Genomic DNA, 17505 nt, shown 5'->3' with positions numbered 1-17505 from the left:
CCTTGTGTCATGAAATTCAATGGTTATATTCTACCTTTAAGCCATTAGAAAAGAAGAAGAAAATGAAGAGAATACTAAAGAAGGAACATTAGTAGGTGAAATTTATCCCTATTTTCCCCTTTTGATACAATTGGTTTGTAATATGACCCTTTTTAAATTTATTTTTGTAATTTATGTATTAATAAAATCACTTTCTAAAGATTCTTTTTGATCAAATTGAAAACTTTATGAGAAAATGTTATACCACAATCTAAAAAGTTATTACAAATTTTAGACATATTCTAATATTTTATCTATAAGATTGAGCAATATATGAGTAAACATTGGACTTAAATCTAACATTATTCAAAAGTTAATTTTTCGAAGACTAAATTTTAAAATAGGGACAAAATTGTAATAATGACCTAAAAAATGAACATCTGCCTAAATCAGAGAAAAGATGGATATCCTTGCAACTAGGCCGGTCCAAGCCCAAATCCAAATGTGACAAAAATTAGAGCCCAAATATGAATCACTTTTTTATTGCGTTAAATCTTGCCAAAACCCTCTCTGCGGAGTTTGCTCCTCCCTTTCTCTTGTTTCTGCAGCGCCCTCTTCTCCCTCAAAATCAATTTGTCTGTCTATTTCTCTAGCGTGCTGTGCTTCTTCCCTCTCCGTTTACGCGGAGTCGCCACTGATACTCAGATTCTGTTGTTATCTTTGTGTGGCCATTTTTGACATGGCGAGGGAGAAGCTAAAATCGCTAGTTACATCATTCACTAGCGGCGGTGAATATCTCGCCGTATTGTCTCCCGATGGAACTGTTAGAGTAAGTTCTCTTAATTTGCAATTGAACGAGCCAGCTGAGTTTGTTCTACTTGTGGGAATTTATTGTTTTCGCATATTGACTTAATTGCCCAATAGACTTGAAAACTATGAAGTTTGAGTGAAAAAATGAGAGTTTTTTATTTGTAACTATTTGCTTTACTATGCTGATATTTGTGTTTTTAGAATATCTATGGGTTGGAGAGGTTTGGTTTATTCATATAGATTAAGAAGCTGATTAGTTGAATATTTTAGAGTATATATATGTATGAATAGTACTGCATTATGGAGGGGTTCCCTCTAGATACCTATGGGACTATATTAGAAAAATGGTTCCACTATATAGTCTTTTGTGCTCTATAGCATGTTCATACTTATTCACATCATTTGATGACATTATAGCAATTCTGTCAGTTTGTTTCTATCAACAGCTGCCTATTATCAGTCCTCTTTTTTGCAACTCAGATGTCTTCACTATCTATTTATCACCAAAAATATTATAATATCTAGTCGTACCCGAACTCAATCGTCATACTATCTGAAGAGATTTTGTTAACACAAGAAGAATATTTGCTTTCTTGGCTGGAAATAGTGTTGTAAATGACTTTCTTATGATTGGTTGACTAAGTTATGTAGAAAGCAATAAGCAGATATTTTACATGACTTGAGGATACATAGTTGAACATTTCATATTGTCAAAGATTTGAACAATAGACAAAGGATGACAAGAGTTGATGGCTCACTCAAATAAGATATTGCTGGACCACATCTAGCATGTTTAGCCTACTCGTTCTTTATCTGATGCAAAAAGTACTATATTCAGCAGAATGTGATAAGAAGCCAGGAAACATGAAAGATTTTTTAACAGTGAAGAAATGGTAGAACGAACAACTTATAGCTAATGAAGGAAGAGAAAACAACCATTTTCCAAATCTTAGTTGCAAGCCAGTGCTCCAAAATCTTTACGTAGGTTATTATGCAAGTACATGACAAGATAATACGATTCTCCCTAGACATTTAAGTGACTGAAGTGTTTTAGTCTTCATGTAACCTTGTAAAAAAGGAGTTTAAGTCATCATGTAAATATTTATATCTCAGAGCACCACTTACGTAGGGTATTGCATGCTCTCTGTTAAAACATAGATAGACAAGAATATGAAGTAGGAAAATCTCTACAAATGTAATATGTTTGTAAAGCATTCAATGTACTTTGCCCGTTCTTATTTATGTGAACCTATTTGATTGGGATCAAAGTTCAAGAGTAAAGAATTATCTTTGAAATTTGTGGTACTAAACATGTCATTAATTCGCGGGCTATAAGATTTTCGAACCTTGTGGTCTTAAGCATGTCATAATATTTGTGTGCTATAAAAACTTGTCTTTAGGGGTAAACGGAAATTTTAAGTTAAATTGTTTCCAAACTCTGAGAAGAGGTCATTCTTTTGGGACAAACTGAAAGGAAATAGGGTCACATAATCTGGAACAGAGAGATTGTATCAGATATCGTGTCAACAGGTCAAAATCAGCTTCTTCTGTCACAACAACACTGTTTTATCCCATTAACACGTAGAGAAAAGAAACTAAGAAGAAAGCTATTCCATTTCTAAAAGAAATACTGTATTCTATCATTGGAGTTCTCAAAACCTGACTTTTATATTGAAAGCTACTGTGTATTGCAATTTCTTGAAGTGGAACAGTCTTAAAGTGTAAATTAGCTTTGAAAAGTATGAAGTAAAGAAGTTCACCATCCTTATCAAAAAAAAGTAAAGCAGTTGAACCGTTATCAAGATTAGATCAGGTTCACGTGTGATTCCATTATTCAATTTTCTGTATGCTTTTTGGTTTCCATTTATGTCATATTTCCATTCGAGAGTTACGGAGTCAAGTTAGTGAGAAGAGTTACTGGTAAGTTGCTTATTACTATGCCAGCAATTTTGTTTTTCTATAATTGTTACCACTCTGCGTTGCTATTACCTTGTGTTTGTATTCTTTTTTTATCAGGTAGCTTGTGTTTGTATACTTTTGCTTTACTTATTACATATTTGGTGACTAATTGTTGCATTTTCTTCAGGTTTGGAACACAAGTAGTGGAAGCCTATTTGGTCAGTGGAGACTGGAGAATTCTGGAGGCAGTTTTTCTTTCATGGCATGCTGTATTGTTGGAAACAAGGTATGACAAAGAATATTGAAAAAAGCGCCTTTGATTATTGCAGTGATGTAGTGGTAAAAAGATCAGCCAAAGTTTTTTGAACAAGATCTGATCTCTCCACCTCTCTGTGTGAATTTGAATATTTAGTCAATGGACTCATTGATCGCTGTAACACTTATGATAATAGTGTCACTTCGTTAGGCTGTTTTTTCATCTCACAACTATGTGGTATCTTTTTGTTTTGAATTTTTAGCGCAGAAAAGAACAATGTCTATTAGTAGCTCTTGGCTCAGATGACGGAAGTGTTTTAGCAGTTGACATATCCGCTAAATTGATAAGGTGGAGAAAAGATGAAGCACTTCCTAGGTATGCTATTTTTTTGACAGAAGGCACTTTTGCTCTTTATGTTGGATGGAGAAGTACTTGTCAAGAAACACATAGACAGTAATGAACGCCCTTACTTGAATGATGGATGCTTTTATTATCACCAAAAAGGGGTAAAAAGTGTAAATAAGAAATATCTTGCTTTTGAATGCAGCGGAGCTGCTGGTCTGTTTTTTGTTGGCAAAGGTCGTAGGATTAATGCTGTTGCTGTGAATGGTTTAGTACTTGAGATCAACTCCGAAACTGGAGAAGTCATCAAAGAGTTCAAAGTGTCAAAGAAGCCCATTTCCTCAGTAGCTCATTCAACTGGTTTGTATCCAACTTATGTCTTAAATTTCTTTTTTACTTTAAGTACTTTTATTTGACTTCCTTATTCTTCACTGTGAAGACGAGAAAATTATAGCTGTGGCCAGTGATAAGTTGCGATTTCTAAGTCCAGAAAGCGGGAAAGAGTTGCTGAAGTTTTCTCCTGATTCTGTAAGCTGTCTTAAGTTCTTTCTTCATTATGTGATGTTATTTCAAGTTTACAAAGATCCATAAATATATAAAGCTGCTACAACAGGCTGCTGCACAACATATTTGGCTATCTAACGATGCCCAATATGCTGTTACTGCGGGGTTTGCTGAGAAACAACTTCAAGTTTGGAAACTTGATTTTGGGAAAAGGGCTGCAGATTATGGGCATGTTGTTTCAATGAAGCGTCCTCCTGTAATGGTTGAATGTAGGAATAATTGCAAGGGAGAAGATGGTATGGTTGTCCTTGCAACATCAGAGAAGGGTGTTTGTTATGTTTGGAACTTTAAGTCCGTCACTGATGAAGCTGCAAAGCCAATTAAGATCACTGTAAAAGCCAGCAAAGGGGAAACAGATGAGAGAGTTAGAAGAGCTAAAAAGAATCTTGTGCCTGTAATTGCTGCCAGATTGCATGCTTTAGATAGAGATGCACATTTGAGAGCCTTGATTGCTTTTGGCTCTGCTGAATCTCCAGAGTTTACATCAGTAGATATTTCAAGTCCAGGGGTGGATATCGTCATAGCAGCAGGAGACCAGACCAAGAAAGAGGTTTCTGCAGTTCAAGAAAACGGCCATGCCAAAAAAGGTGTTATTAATAGCAGTTTATGTTTTCCTGTTTCCTTGTGTGAAAATCAAGACTCCTTTACAGAATTCTGTGTCACTGTCTCCCCCTTCCCCTCTTCCATTTGTACTCCTGACTGGCCAGGCAGTGCTGAGCTACATTTTCTTAAACTTGAATTCTTGTCTTGATGTTTTAGATGGTCTAATAGTCACTGTGAGAGATTAAAGTAGTTGTAAAGGTGCCAACTTTTTTGCTTATGAAGACATCACTCTATTAGTTTTAACAAAGATTTTTGAGAATTTCATGTATCACACGCACTGATACATCATGTGTATGATAAATGAACATTTTTTATTTTATAATGTGAACAGTTTCAAGAATTGAGTTATCCTTATAATCTTTCTAATGGCTCCTCCGTCTGTTTCAGGTGGAGATATGGAAGTGGAAGGTGCTAACTTAATCCAGAGAAGCAAAGTAACAAACAAACGACCAGCATCTGATCTGGATGTCACTGGTGAAGTGACTATCACAGATAATGGTATGATATGTTGCATGATTTTTTGCCTTGCTCATATTGAGTTTCAACATATGTATCTTAGGTGGCTCCCCAGTGGACCTATTGCTCTTCAAGGCATTCGTTAATTAGTGATCTCTACCACAAATGACTAATCTTTATATATTAGGAGAATGACTAAGAATAAAGTAAAATTCAGTATATAGAGTATCTATACTGGTCCATTTACTTGATATCGCTTCACAACTTCAAACTTAATCGTTAAGCTTAGAGCCCGTTTGGATTGGCTTATAAGTTACTTATAAGCTGTTTTCAACTTTTTTGAGTGTTTGGCTGGCCAACTTAAAGTCATTTTGTGCTTAAAATAAGCCCCAATAAATAATTGGGTTTGTTTGGATGAATTTATTTAAGCAGCTTATAAGTCAAAAAAAAATAAGTTGGGCTGCACCTACATAATTTTTTTTTAACTTATAAGTAGTTTTCAACTTATAAGTTACTTAAAATAAGTCGATCCAAACATGCTCTCAGTTTTAACTAGCAAAAGGGAGAGTTTATGTCTGGGAATAGTATACTTCTTCCGTTCACTTTTACTTGTCCACTTTGGACTTTGCATCCCCCTAGAGAAACAATGATTAATATGAGTATTTTAGCACAATAATCATAATAATTGGTGTATAATCTTAGATCTTGCAAAGTGATTTGGTGAATAAGTAATTAATGATGAGGGTAAAACATGAAAAAAAATTGGTTTTTCTTGATATGTTGAAAAATGACATGTAAAAGTGAATTTATTTGATCCTGATATTTATTGAATTTGGAAACCTTAAAATGTCAAGGTAGTGCCCCTGACAAAAATTAAGCACATTAATTTCTGGTCTTTTTTGAAATTGGTAACATTGTATTAATTTCTGTTCTTCAAACTTGCAATTGGATATAATAATTATTTTGGGCATCTTGACATTTAGGGCTTCCTAGATGGACATTGTGTGAGGACTATTATTTACAAGTAGACTGCTTCCAGTAGATTAGACCTCAGGAATTGTTTGGTACCTGAACAATCCGTTGGTGTTCAGTTGAGAACCTATTCATTCCCTTTGAAAGGGGTCGTTTAATTTTGTTCTTTAGCGGGTGGGCCTTTTTGTGTCATCTTCATGATGTTTCTGTGTATTGAGCATTACGACAAGAGGCATTTAATATTTGAGACTTGAAAAGCATTCACTACCTTCTAGAGAATGACTTTTTTGTCTGATGATATGTAGGTAATGGTGAACCTATTGACGGAGTTCAGATTGATGATCTTAGCGAACCAACCATGGGCGAAAAACTCGCAATGCTCCATTTGGAAGACAATAATGAAGATAAAAGCAACAAGAATATGGAATCTGCTCCTCAAACGAAGCCTCCAAGTGCTGATTCAGTTCATGTTCTGCTTAAGCAAGCACTTCATGCTGATGATCGAGCACTTTTGATAGATTGCTTATACAGACAAGATGAGAAGGTTATATTTCAACTGAATTGTTTCAGGGTTCTAGCATCTGATTGATGTTTTATTTCCTCATCAGTGGGATGTATCTTGACTATGCAGGTCATTGCAAATTCAGTCTCTCTTTTAAATCCTTCAGATGTTCTCAAGCTTTTACAGTCGCTCTTGTCAATTATCCAGTCAAGGTAAAGGAGATTGTGAATTTCATAAATGTGGATGTTCCTTTATATGGTATTCCAAATTGTGCATTTGACTACCTTAAGAATATCAAGTTAGATTGCACCAAAGAGGTGGATGCTAATTATGAGACTCATTGCGTGGCTCAAATTGTCATTTGCTGTCAACATATTGTCCAATGCTACCAATATAATGAAAAGCTTTCTGCCTTCTCCAAGTCCCTGTTGTCATAAGTAAACGTTTATTATGGTACTTTTTCTTGACAGGGGTGCTGTACTGGCGTGTGCCCTTCCTTGGCTGCGAAGTTTGCTTCTCCAACACGCTAGTGGAATAATGTCTCAAGAATCCTCTTTGATTGCACTCAACTCTTTATATCAGGTTAGGGGAGTAACTCTTCAGTATGTTGATAAGAGTACCTAGAGCAACTGGTAGAATGTATCCAAAAGTACTTTGTTGGTGTTTGTGCAGCTTATTGATGCCAGACTTTCAACTCTCCACCAAGCTCTTCAGCTATCAAGCTCCTTAGAATTGCTTTGCGCAGGGGTAAGGACAATGCGGAATGTGAATCCCTCAATTAGATCCTCCCTCTCAACCTCTTCCGAACAGAATCTTGACAAATTTATTTATGTTTCGCAGACTATTGATGATGGTGATGATGAAGATGGTGCCATACAGCCCGTCATATATGAAGATAATGATGACAGTGACGAGGAGGGTTCTGAAGTTACTATGGAAACAGAAAGCATCCCAGATGTCGAGGAACCCGAGGCTTTTAGTGACATTAGTGATCATGAAGGAAGTGATGGCGTGAGCGAGTGAGTTCCAAACAAGAATTCAGCCAGTTTTGTGAGAATGCAATACATATTTTGGACAACTGCACAATCTCGGGGAATGGCAACGGATCCAAATGGACGTAATGATTCAGATATCATCACATACCGACTCGATAGAAGATACTACCGAGAGAAGAAGCTTTGTGACGTGATGACTTTGTTTTAGAAAGTATCATCTGATTTTTGAGGCTCCAGAGGGCTATATTATTTGTCTGCCTACCATTTACCGTACGACTGTGCATCAAAGATAAAATTAGAGTTGCAAATTTTGTGTTTCCTTCTGTAAGCTACTTTTGTATTTTATTCTTTTAGAGATGGGCAATCGCAAGGAAATTTGGTACCAAAGCAAATGGTTATGGTTCGAGTTTGAGTCGAAGTTCGATTAAAGCCTTGCAATGTCGGAAAAGAGTGGTGTCGAGCTTCGATTAAAGCTTGCAATATCAAAAAGAGAAGATTTCGAGTTGAACTAATTGAACTACAACAATATCTAACTTTAGGTGGTGTAACCAATTTTTTGGTGAACACTTAAAACTGCTGTGTCGAGCTTTGAGGTAAAGTAATCATTTTTTTCACTCAAGTTTTAACTGGAGCCCAAGTTTTGTTACTCCCAGTTTAATTGAAGCCCAAGTGAGGTTAAGCAAAGTTTCAGTTGGGCATTATGAGATTTACCCCTCTTACAAAGTTGATTTGATTGAGAAAAAAGTGCAAAGAGAATTTAACTACACACAACCAAAGTCATGAACTGGTAGATTTTAAGAAGACAAATGAAAGAAATTTTAGTTACAAGGAGCTTTGAATAGAATTCTTTAGTATGAATTTCTAATTGTGTGTTCAAATTATTACACGATCACAATTTAATTGCATCAGAAAGGGAAAAAAACTGACCTCAATTACTCATATTAGTTAAGTACCAAATTCTCAGGTTTAATTTAAGCCATACTTCATTACATACTGATTGCTTACGCCTCCAATTTGCTTTAAAAAATCAAAATGCTGTTCAAACGATATTGCTATTCCGAGCATTCTCTTGAGCTATCGCCGCATTTTACGCACCTAGTTATAAGAACCTATTTCTTGCAGCTTGATGTTGAAGAATGGTTCACAGTCAAGACTACGTACAAAGAAGAGGAAATCTTTTATTATGTCCCCTCAAAAGAGGGAAACTTCCAAGGAACAAACAAGCTGCTAAACACAAAAGATACGCGACTACTTGAATCCATCGAGAAAGAAACTAAAGAGATCCAAGGCATAAAAAAACCCACTAGACTAGGCTAGTTTAGTGATCTAAAGTCTTGTTTTTTGTGACATTAGGATCCTCATCAGTATCAGCCATGCCAAAAGTGTGCTTCACAGCATCAGCAGCACCTTGGGCCATGCTCTTCACTTGTTGTCCCGTCTGCTGGAGGATTCCCCCTGCTTTCTCTTCACCAGCTGTTGCCGTTTCTTTAGCCGACTCCATCATTTCTGAAGCCTTATCTTTTGTAGCCTGAGCTGCTCCACTGGCCTTCTCCTTAGTAGCCTGAGCTTCTCCACTTGTCTTATCTTTGGTTGCCTGAGCCGCTCCAGCCGCCTTATCCTTAGTAGCCTGAGCTGCTCCACTCGTCTTATCGTGCGCCGTTCCTTTGGCAGAATGCGCCGTCTCAGAAGTCCTGTCCTTTGATGCTTGGGCCTTGTCTTTCATGCTTTCCATTGTTTGACCAACTTTCGCCTATACTCAAAGGATGCCACATAAATTAAGACGAAAGAATATTACATAAATGAGATGAAAAGAAAAAATATATATATATGCATACCTGGGTTTGGCCCTTGGTTTCGCCAGATCTGTAGCTCTGCTCGTGGGACATTGTTGCAGTGTTGAAGTCACAAATAAAACGTAAATTCAAATAGATGTGCACAAAAGCAGAAAGTAGAAGAGCAATATATATGGAAAGATTATTAGAAGCAGAATATAGTAGTGATGATGTATATTGAAGAACCAAGGGGTTCTGCATGGTTTATAAAGACTTGGCAGTGTGATATATTGTCGACACGTATCCTGTTATCTGACGCGTGTAGAGGGCACGTGTCATGCTATTGTTAGCTTCCGTTGTGTAGTCAAATTATCTTAGCTACATTCTGCAAGGATCAATAGTCTTCCTGCCCGCTAACATATATTAATACTACTATTGTTAGAGGCTGTTAATTTCTCAAAATGCAGAATTGAGTTAAACAATGTACGTAGTTAAATCTTTAAAATTAATCTTAGAAATGTAACATCTTTTAAAAGAGGATCTTCAATCATGTAGCTGTCTCTAAGATTAAAAATACACATTTTCCTTTTTCCTCCTTTTCATATTATTTTTCACTCTAATTACTTTAGTTAAAAACACGAAAAATTGTGTCTTTTCAATGAACCATTAGGATAGTAAGTGGGATTGCAACCGTTCAAACAGTCAGTGGGATTATATAAATAAATTATCCACAAATATAGATGGTGTAATGTGAAAAAACAAAAAATGGCATAAACTTGACACACACAAATTAAAGGCTTTAATTTTCTGTCCAGGTTTTTTTCCTTATTCTCTGACCATTGATACACCAAAGCATTTTGAAATTTGATTCAAATGAAAACTGAATCTTATTAGACTACAGTTTCTGGGCATCAAACTTTGGAAACCGACATAATCCGCTATTGTAGATCAGAGAATCAATATTCTACAAAAAAATATGTACGATTCCTTTCTTTCAACATAGTATAAAAAGTGCAGTCACTACATACTGCTTTCACTATATTTGTGTCAAAAATAGGTAAAGCAAAACATCAACGAACAATGCTTTTTCATGCTAGAAGAAAAAGTGTCACTGTGCGTGGGAGTGATACTTTTGACGAACAGAAGACATGTCAAACTCAAGGAGGGTATTTATGTGACGAGTTTTCAGTGGTTGCAAAATAGACTTTCAGATTAGTATTTCTAATAGCCATTTAAAAGTAAAGTTTTAGAATTTTCTATTGTCATGATACTATTTCTCTTTGACTTTTTTTAATTCTATCCGAATTTTTTATACGATTTTTCTATAATTTTCATAATAATATAAATATAGTAGGAGCAAGAAATAGAAAGCGAAATGTTAGAATTAAAACTGACAATTATCACAATAGATACGGTAACTTGGGTAGCCAAAATAATTGTATGATACACAATGATGACTATTATCTCTTTAAGTACTAAGAGTATTTTTTCCATTATACCTAACTTATCTTTTACCCTTTTCAATGATCCTTACTATTTTATTTCTGCACAAGTTCAATTTCAAAGCACTGTCATAACTATATTACATATGAAATATATGTTATATTTATTTATATATTCTTGTACAAACCAGACTTAATTCTTTGTTTGACCATTTTTCATATGATATATGCTGTTGAAACAGAAGCTAATTTCAACCAAAAAAAATTGAAAGGCTACACTTTTATTTTGAAACACATAATGACTACATATAACTTCTTGGGGTATCATATGACGATTATGGAACTTTTGTGCTTGATTAATACATCAAAATTAAAAAAAAGAAAGAAAAGGATTAAATATTTCAAAAGCAGTTGATAGTGTTATACCAACAGAATTTACAAACATAAAGTTTATCTAAGAGAGTTGTATCCGACATCTTAGACTAGATTTGTGATGATACGAACTTTTATACTATATTCTTTATCTACATTTTCTTGTCTTTTTCCACTCAATTTCTATTAAATTTAATGCATTTCTTCTTCTTTTCAAGAGGAAAGTGAAAGAATTATAATAATGGAAATAATGAATGCAGTTAAAATTTCCACAAATAATTTTGGTGGATATGACTAATGCAATGGTACGAGGAGCTATTCAAAGACATAATATAATTTATTATTTATTAGCATAAAATTATGAGGAAAAAAAGAGGAATTGATTTGGTTATTTAGTGGTCAGTGGGTGAACAAGTAGGAAAGAAGAGGTAAAAAGGAATAAACGAGAGTTAATTCCTTATACGGTTATTCAACTAATAATTTATTTCAAATGGTCACTTAATTTTATTTTATAACAAAGAAGATATTTAACTAATGATAGTTATTTTAAAAAGCCACTCAATTATTGTCATTTCACCTATAAATCATTCAATAACTTTCTAAGATGATTACTATTATGTGAGTGATTTTTCTAATAATAAATAAATTTAAGTGACTTTCATAGATAATTTACATTAGTTGATTGATTTTTTTATTATAAAATAAAATTGAATAACTTTTTGAGATAATTATTATCAATTTAATAATTTTTATTTTTATAAATAAAATAAAATAACTTTTTAAGATAAAATTATTTATTTAGTAATCGCACGAGAAATTAGTTCGAATAAACAATAAAAAAGGAAGAGGAACAAGAAAGAAGAATCCCGGAAGAAGGGGAGAACAAGGAAACAAAAGAAGAAAAGAGAAACTAAAAACTTTGAAGACAATAATTTAAAACCCATTATTTGACTCTCTAATTAAAGACACAAACAAAATATATATTATTAAATGTACAAGAGAGAAAAATCCTTTATTCAACATATGTTTGTCTAAATAAATATATTGCAACCATATAGATAATAAAAATAAACTAACCATTGCAAAAATTCTAAATCAATTTAATGAATCTATAAAAATTGAAATTCTGCAAACTAGGAGAAAATAGTGTTATGGTCTGAAATTTTGCCTTTTAAAAAAATAATAAATGGTAAAATACAGTTGCATAATCTTTGTATTTTTTTCTAAAAAAATTATATAGAAACACTATATAACATCAAAATACAAAAAGAATTATATTCTAATTAATCTCAGAGATGATTTCTTGAGTTTTGGTTGTAGGGACTGTTATGTCGGAAAAAGATGATTTAAAATTAATTTCAACTTTTTAGAGAAAAAATCAATTTTAGAAAAGAAGAGTCGCCACTTAATTTTTTAAAGAAATTAAGAAAACTTAATTTAAAAAACCCTAACAGATTTAAGTCTTAAAAATTCAGAAAAAAAGTTACGAGATTCTTATTTCCACTTTGATAAGGTCTTAAGCATTCAAAATGGCCGCTAACGCGCGGTTATCCGACGATTTGAAAAATTATTTGACTAACTTTTGAAAATATTAATTTAAAAGAAAACGAAGACTTTTAAATTATTTTTTTAGAAAAAATGGTCAAACTTAAACATTGAAAATAATATATATGTATATAAAAAAAAACTAAAAGTTTATCAAATGACTAAGTAAAGGTAGAAAATCATTTAAAGAGTAAATTAACATTAATTGGTTTATCTTTAGGGAAATCTAATTAATTTAAAATAAATTAAAATTAATATCTAAGCAAGTATAAATAACATAAGTAAATAAATTATTATAACTCGAATCAATATAAATAAACAATAAATAACACATGAAAATATAGACCGACACTTAGTTTCGGTACGCCTGGACTATGCTGTTAGGCCATCTGCGTTTTGGGCCTTAAGCATAATTTCACTGTATATCGCAACTGTATATCGAATTGTATATACACTGTACACTGTATATAGTGTATACAATATTATTTTTGTATATCGAACTGTATACAAACTGTATACCACATGTTTGTTTCTTGTATCTATTGTATATCACTGTATATCATATTGTATGTATACTATATATCAGTATATACACATTGTTTTCTTGCATATCAGACTGTATAGATAATGTATATTAGTGTATATAACACTTTTTTCCACCTGTATTCCATGTATACAGCCCAATATCAATATTCAAACCATGAATAATAACTTTATTTCCATGTATCAACTTTCTAGCAATTTGAGCAAGATGATGATAGACTCAAAACTCAACAATATGCAAGGATGGAGTCCAAAGATGGACTCGAATCGATAGCACCAAAATAAAATTACATTAGCATCTACTCATTTTAAGCTAAACTAAGAAATATATCACGATATGTTAAGGTATAAAATTGATGGACATCCTAGAGGTGACTAACAACATATATTATATGTAGACAAAGAAAAGGAAAGAAGAAATATATTCAAGTAACTAAAGGACACATAATTAATATATACGTTATACTAACTTAAATTTTGAAGAAAAAATTAAATCAATTATGTCATGAAAGTTCTAACTAAATAAAAACTTAATCATATTTTTATTATCTAAATCATGTTAAAAGAAGAAATTGAAAGCATGAAAAATCTATATTGTCAAAGAAAATTACTTGGAAAAATGATGAACAAAACTAAGTGCTTTCATGAAATAATTCTAACACATGCTAGCTAATTAATCCTAACACATTCTAACTATAAGAAATTTCTATCATTAATCTAACTATTCTTAATACATGCTAAAAAAAAGACTACGAATCAACTAAATATAAAAATAAAATAATAAAATAAAATAAAATTGAGAAAAGATTTTACCTTTTTTCAGGCAGCAAGACTGAAGAAGACAAGTGGAAGACGACTTCACAACCACTCAAGCGCTTGACGGAACTCCAATCCACAAAAAGAAAAACTAAAGATTTATACTTGAAACTTCGTGGGTTCGACGTTATAAAAATTGCGTTCTTAGCCTAAATTTCGACTTCAATCTCCTATTTTCCTCGAAGAAAAATATAGATTGAAAGCTAGAAATTTTCACAACTTTTAGTCTAGGGATAAGAGTTCAAAATCCTAGCCAAGTTAAGAAAATTTCTAACTTTGGGGCGGCTAAAAAACCTCTCACTTCTCCCTTCTTCTTAATGAGAATATGAGCCTTTATATAGGCTCCAAAAATCCCAAATCCCTCAAAGATTTTCGATGTGGAGATTGAGATTTTATTTTATTTTTAGAAAAAACTAAAAATTTCAAAAATACAAACTATAATTAAACTAACCTAACTAACATTGTATTTAGTAAAAAATAAAATCTTTTGAAATGATTTTCGAATAACCACGTAAATAGTAATCAAAGATATAGTTATATAGAAATATGTATATTATACTAAAATTTATAAAAAGATAAAAATAGTTAAGAATAACATGAAAATATCTTTGTTTTTATAAAAGCTAATTATTTCAAAAATGTTCGAAATTTAAAGAAACTCGATAGCTAATTTGCGTTGTTGTGGAAGGTTAAAATTGGGTGTCAACAGGAACTAACTCGAGATCGAATTTTCAAATTATATTTCTCTCTTTTTGATCACTTATTTGATGATTAAAAAGTGAATATAACCTTCAGTTATAAAATCATAAAATTATTTATTTATCAGCCTTTTAATTCATTTGTATAACCACGCGAAGCGCGAACATATTTACTAGTTCTTTGAAAAATACTCCCTCTGTTCGGATTTGATTGTCAAATTTTGATTTGACACACCTATTAAGAAAACAATAATTATTATAGTGAGTTTATAATTTTAAACCTATTAATTGATAGAGTTTCAAACATGTTTACTCACTATATTTTTCAAAGATTTAGGTAACTCAATATTAATAAATTGTGGATATAATAGGAAATTTTTTTTAACCTTCCTTGATTTGTCAAAAATAACAAGTAAAAGTAGAAATATAATTAGAAAATATTAAACAAGTAAATCAACGAGGAAGTATGAAAGTTACCTAAATGTTTGTTTTTTATTTCACTAGAATGAGAATTTTTTTTTTTGGTTTTTCATTCGGTGTTCAAAATCCAACTAAATTTGGATCGCACACTGCAGGACTTATTCGGGAGTGATGCTCCTAATAGAATTTTCGTCACACCCAAGGCTCGAACTCGAAACCTCTAGTTAAAGATGGATTAGTTCCATCAATATACCACAAACTCAAGTGCAAATGAGAACCTTTTGGAATACTTATAGTGACATAAATTTCTTTTCATTCATGATTGAACAAAAAAAGAAGATGAAAACTTGTATTCATTTCAATTGAGCTAAATGCCTATGGTCAATATGGACATATCCTGTAAACGAGAATGAAGCTTGAACTTACTTTGCAGTGAGTCAACAAGTTTGTGCTTCCCAATGACTCAGCACTGACTCTTTTTTAAATTTTTTACAGGAGAGTTACCAAGAAAGCGTAAATCATAAAGAGAATTAGAGAAAGGACAAATTAAAGTAATTCAAGAGAAATATTGAGCCCGTTACTTAAAGTCCCTTTTTAACTTTTTGACGTGTTTGCCTAATGTTAATTTTAAGCCATAAAGTTCTTAAAGTCAGTCAAAAATGAAAAGTTAGGATTTCTAATTTTTTTTTTCCAAGTGCTTAAAGTCATTTTGTTTGACCATGAAAATTACTTTTATATCCCTTATATTTTAACTAAATTCTCAAACTACCCTTTTTATTTTTTTAATCCTAAAATTCAAACACTTATTTTCAACATAAGTACTTTTATCCAAACACTCAACTGCTTATTTATAAAAATAACTTTCAGCACTTTAAAATTCTAAAAGCATTTCATACATAAAAGTTACTTTTTTAAGCTCATTCAAACGGGGCTCATTGTCTTGTCAGTCGTAATTAAGAGAATTCGATATTTGGCCAGTGAATATTTCTTACTATTAATTAATAATTTGCCCAAAATAACCGGATGTGTAATTAATTTCCTTAGAGAAGTTCTTGTCCGATCAAAATCATCCACCAGGTCAGGAATTATCAAGTTATTGCAGTGTGCCATGTGTTAGAATATGCATGAATTGAGATCACAAATTGTACTTATAAAGTCACTAATCCAACAATTTCAAAACCCATTCCATATTTTGCATTTTGATCTACAATACACTAAACACAATAAACAAAACTAAGCAACAAAAACCAAATTAACATGGCATACCAAGGAAGCGACAACCTTCATAGCAGTATCCAAGTCCCCGGTCAAGCTCAGGTTTCATTACACTTTTCTTTATGAAACTCTATTTTCTTCTTCATACTAATTTTGAAATGTCGAAATGAATCCATAAAAATATGATTTATCTAACTTATTTAATTTTGAACGTGTTAATGACTTATCTGTTTTAATTAACCTCTCCAATTCAGGCCATATAAAAGTTGAGCTAATTAGGCTATAACATATAACAAAATTGACCCATAAAAAATATAGTCAAATTTTTGTTTTTATTTTGTTAGATATGGTACATATAAAAATAATAAAGAAAAAAAGATTATTAGCTTAGTTTAATAATCAAACAAATTATAAGAAAATAATAAATTTGGTTATAGGCAGGTTGGACCATGCCCCATTGAATTAGTAATTTCAGTTTATATGACCTTTGGTGATTAATGAATGTCCATTTAATAACTTGTCATATTTTGATTCATACAAAGTCCGAATTCTCATATTATTTTTTTGTTTCTAACCAATTGTAGATGAGAAGGGAAGAGTTGTTGAACCAACCATCCGACATTCATAACCCAAGCCAAGGCCAAGCAACCAACTTGCTTCAAGAGGTAATTAGCATTTCAATTAAGTGGCTAATAATAAATGAAATTAAATCGAAAGATCGAATACATTGTGAATGTTATTATGGTTTCAGACTGGAACACAAGTGAAGAACATGGCTCAAGGAGCAGCAGGAAGTGCGGTGAATATGGCTCGAGGAGTTGCAACGGGTGCAGCACATATGGCACAAGGCGCAGCAGATGCGGTCAAAAATACTCTCGGAATGAATCCTCCACACAACACTAGTGGCAACTATTTCAACCAGCCAGGCATTATCAATTTCGATGATGACTTCCCAAACAGTACCACTACCATCCCAGGCGATACAAATAATCCAATCAACCCCCACAATCCTAATACCGGCATTTAAATTGTGCTTCCAGAATTCATGCCATACTTATGATTATTGCGCTACATATTTTTTCTTAATTCCCTATTTTGTAATTGTTGCTGTTTTTTTTCTTTTTCTTTTTTTGGGGGGATTTGAAGAGGAGGTGTCATCTCCCTTCTTTAATTTCCTGCTATAAAATAAGGTTCGATTGATGGATCGAATTTATTTATACATTGTCAATTAGTTGAATCTGCGGACTTTATATTTAATTTATTTGTTTAAAGATGTTGATTGATCTGCGAATTTTGTTTAATTT

General features: G+C 32.5%; 3 protein-coding genes across 4 annotated transcripts; 2 read left to right on the top strand and 1 right to left on the bottom strand.

Moving 5' to 3' along the window:
- The first annotated feature begins 557 nt into the window (after positions 1-557).
- Positions 558-7770, top strand: LOC129895872 (uncharacterized). Of its 2 annotated transcripts, none has more exons than XM_055971649.1 (12): positions 558-808; positions 2876-2974; positions 3212-3319; positions 3492-3646; positions 3726-3814; positions 3900-4437; positions 4841-4951; positions 6187-6425; positions 6513-6595; positions 6854-6965; positions 7056-7130; positions 7224-7770. In XM_055971649.1, exons 1-12 carry the CDS (start codon positions 795-797, stop codon positions 7404-7406), a joined length of 1806 nt encoding a protein of 601 aa, XP_055827624.1. In that variant the 5' UTR covers positions 558-794; the 3' UTR covers positions 7407-7770. The 2 variants fall into 2 exon arrangements, with proteins under 2 accessions (XP_055827624.1, XP_055827623.1); XM_055971648.1 differs by having other exon boundaries at positions 3207-3319.
- A 766-nt stretch (positions 7771-8536) lies between these two features.
- LOC129895638 (late embryogenesis abundant protein Dc3-like) lies at positions 8537-9375 on the bottom strand. The gene is made up of 2 exons (XM_055971371.1): positions 9214-9375; positions 8537-9128 (listed from the first exon to the last, which is right to left on the bottom strand). Exons 1-2 carry the CDS (start codon positions 9262-9264, stop codon positions 8697-8699), a joined length of 483 nt encoding a protein of 160 aa, XP_055827346.1. The 5' UTR covers positions 9265-9375; the 3' UTR covers positions 8537-8696.
- A 6690-nt stretch (positions 9376-16065) lies between these two features.
- LOC129896716 (uncharacterized) lies at positions 16066-17286 on the top strand. The gene is made up of 3 exons (XM_055972669.1): positions 16066-16303; positions 16786-16866; positions 16953-17286. The coding sequence occupies exons 1-3, from the start codon at positions 16244-16246 to the stop codon at positions 17226-17228; spliced, it is 417 nt and encodes a 138-aa protein (XP_055828644.1). The 5' UTR covers positions 16066-16243; the 3' UTR covers positions 17229-17286.
- Positions 17287-17505: the final 219 nt, after the last annotated feature.

This window comes from Solanum dulcamara, chromosome 7 (assembly GCF_947179165.1).
Source record: "Solanum dulcamara chromosome 7, daSolDulc1.2, whole genome shotgun sequence".
NCBI classification, from domain to species: Eukaryota; Viridiplantae; Streptophyta; class Magnoliopsida; order Solanales; family Solanaceae; genus Solanum; species Solanum dulcamara.
The sequence above is the reverse complement of the archived record's forward strand: the minus strand, read 5'-3'. Positions and strand labels throughout refer to the sequence as shown.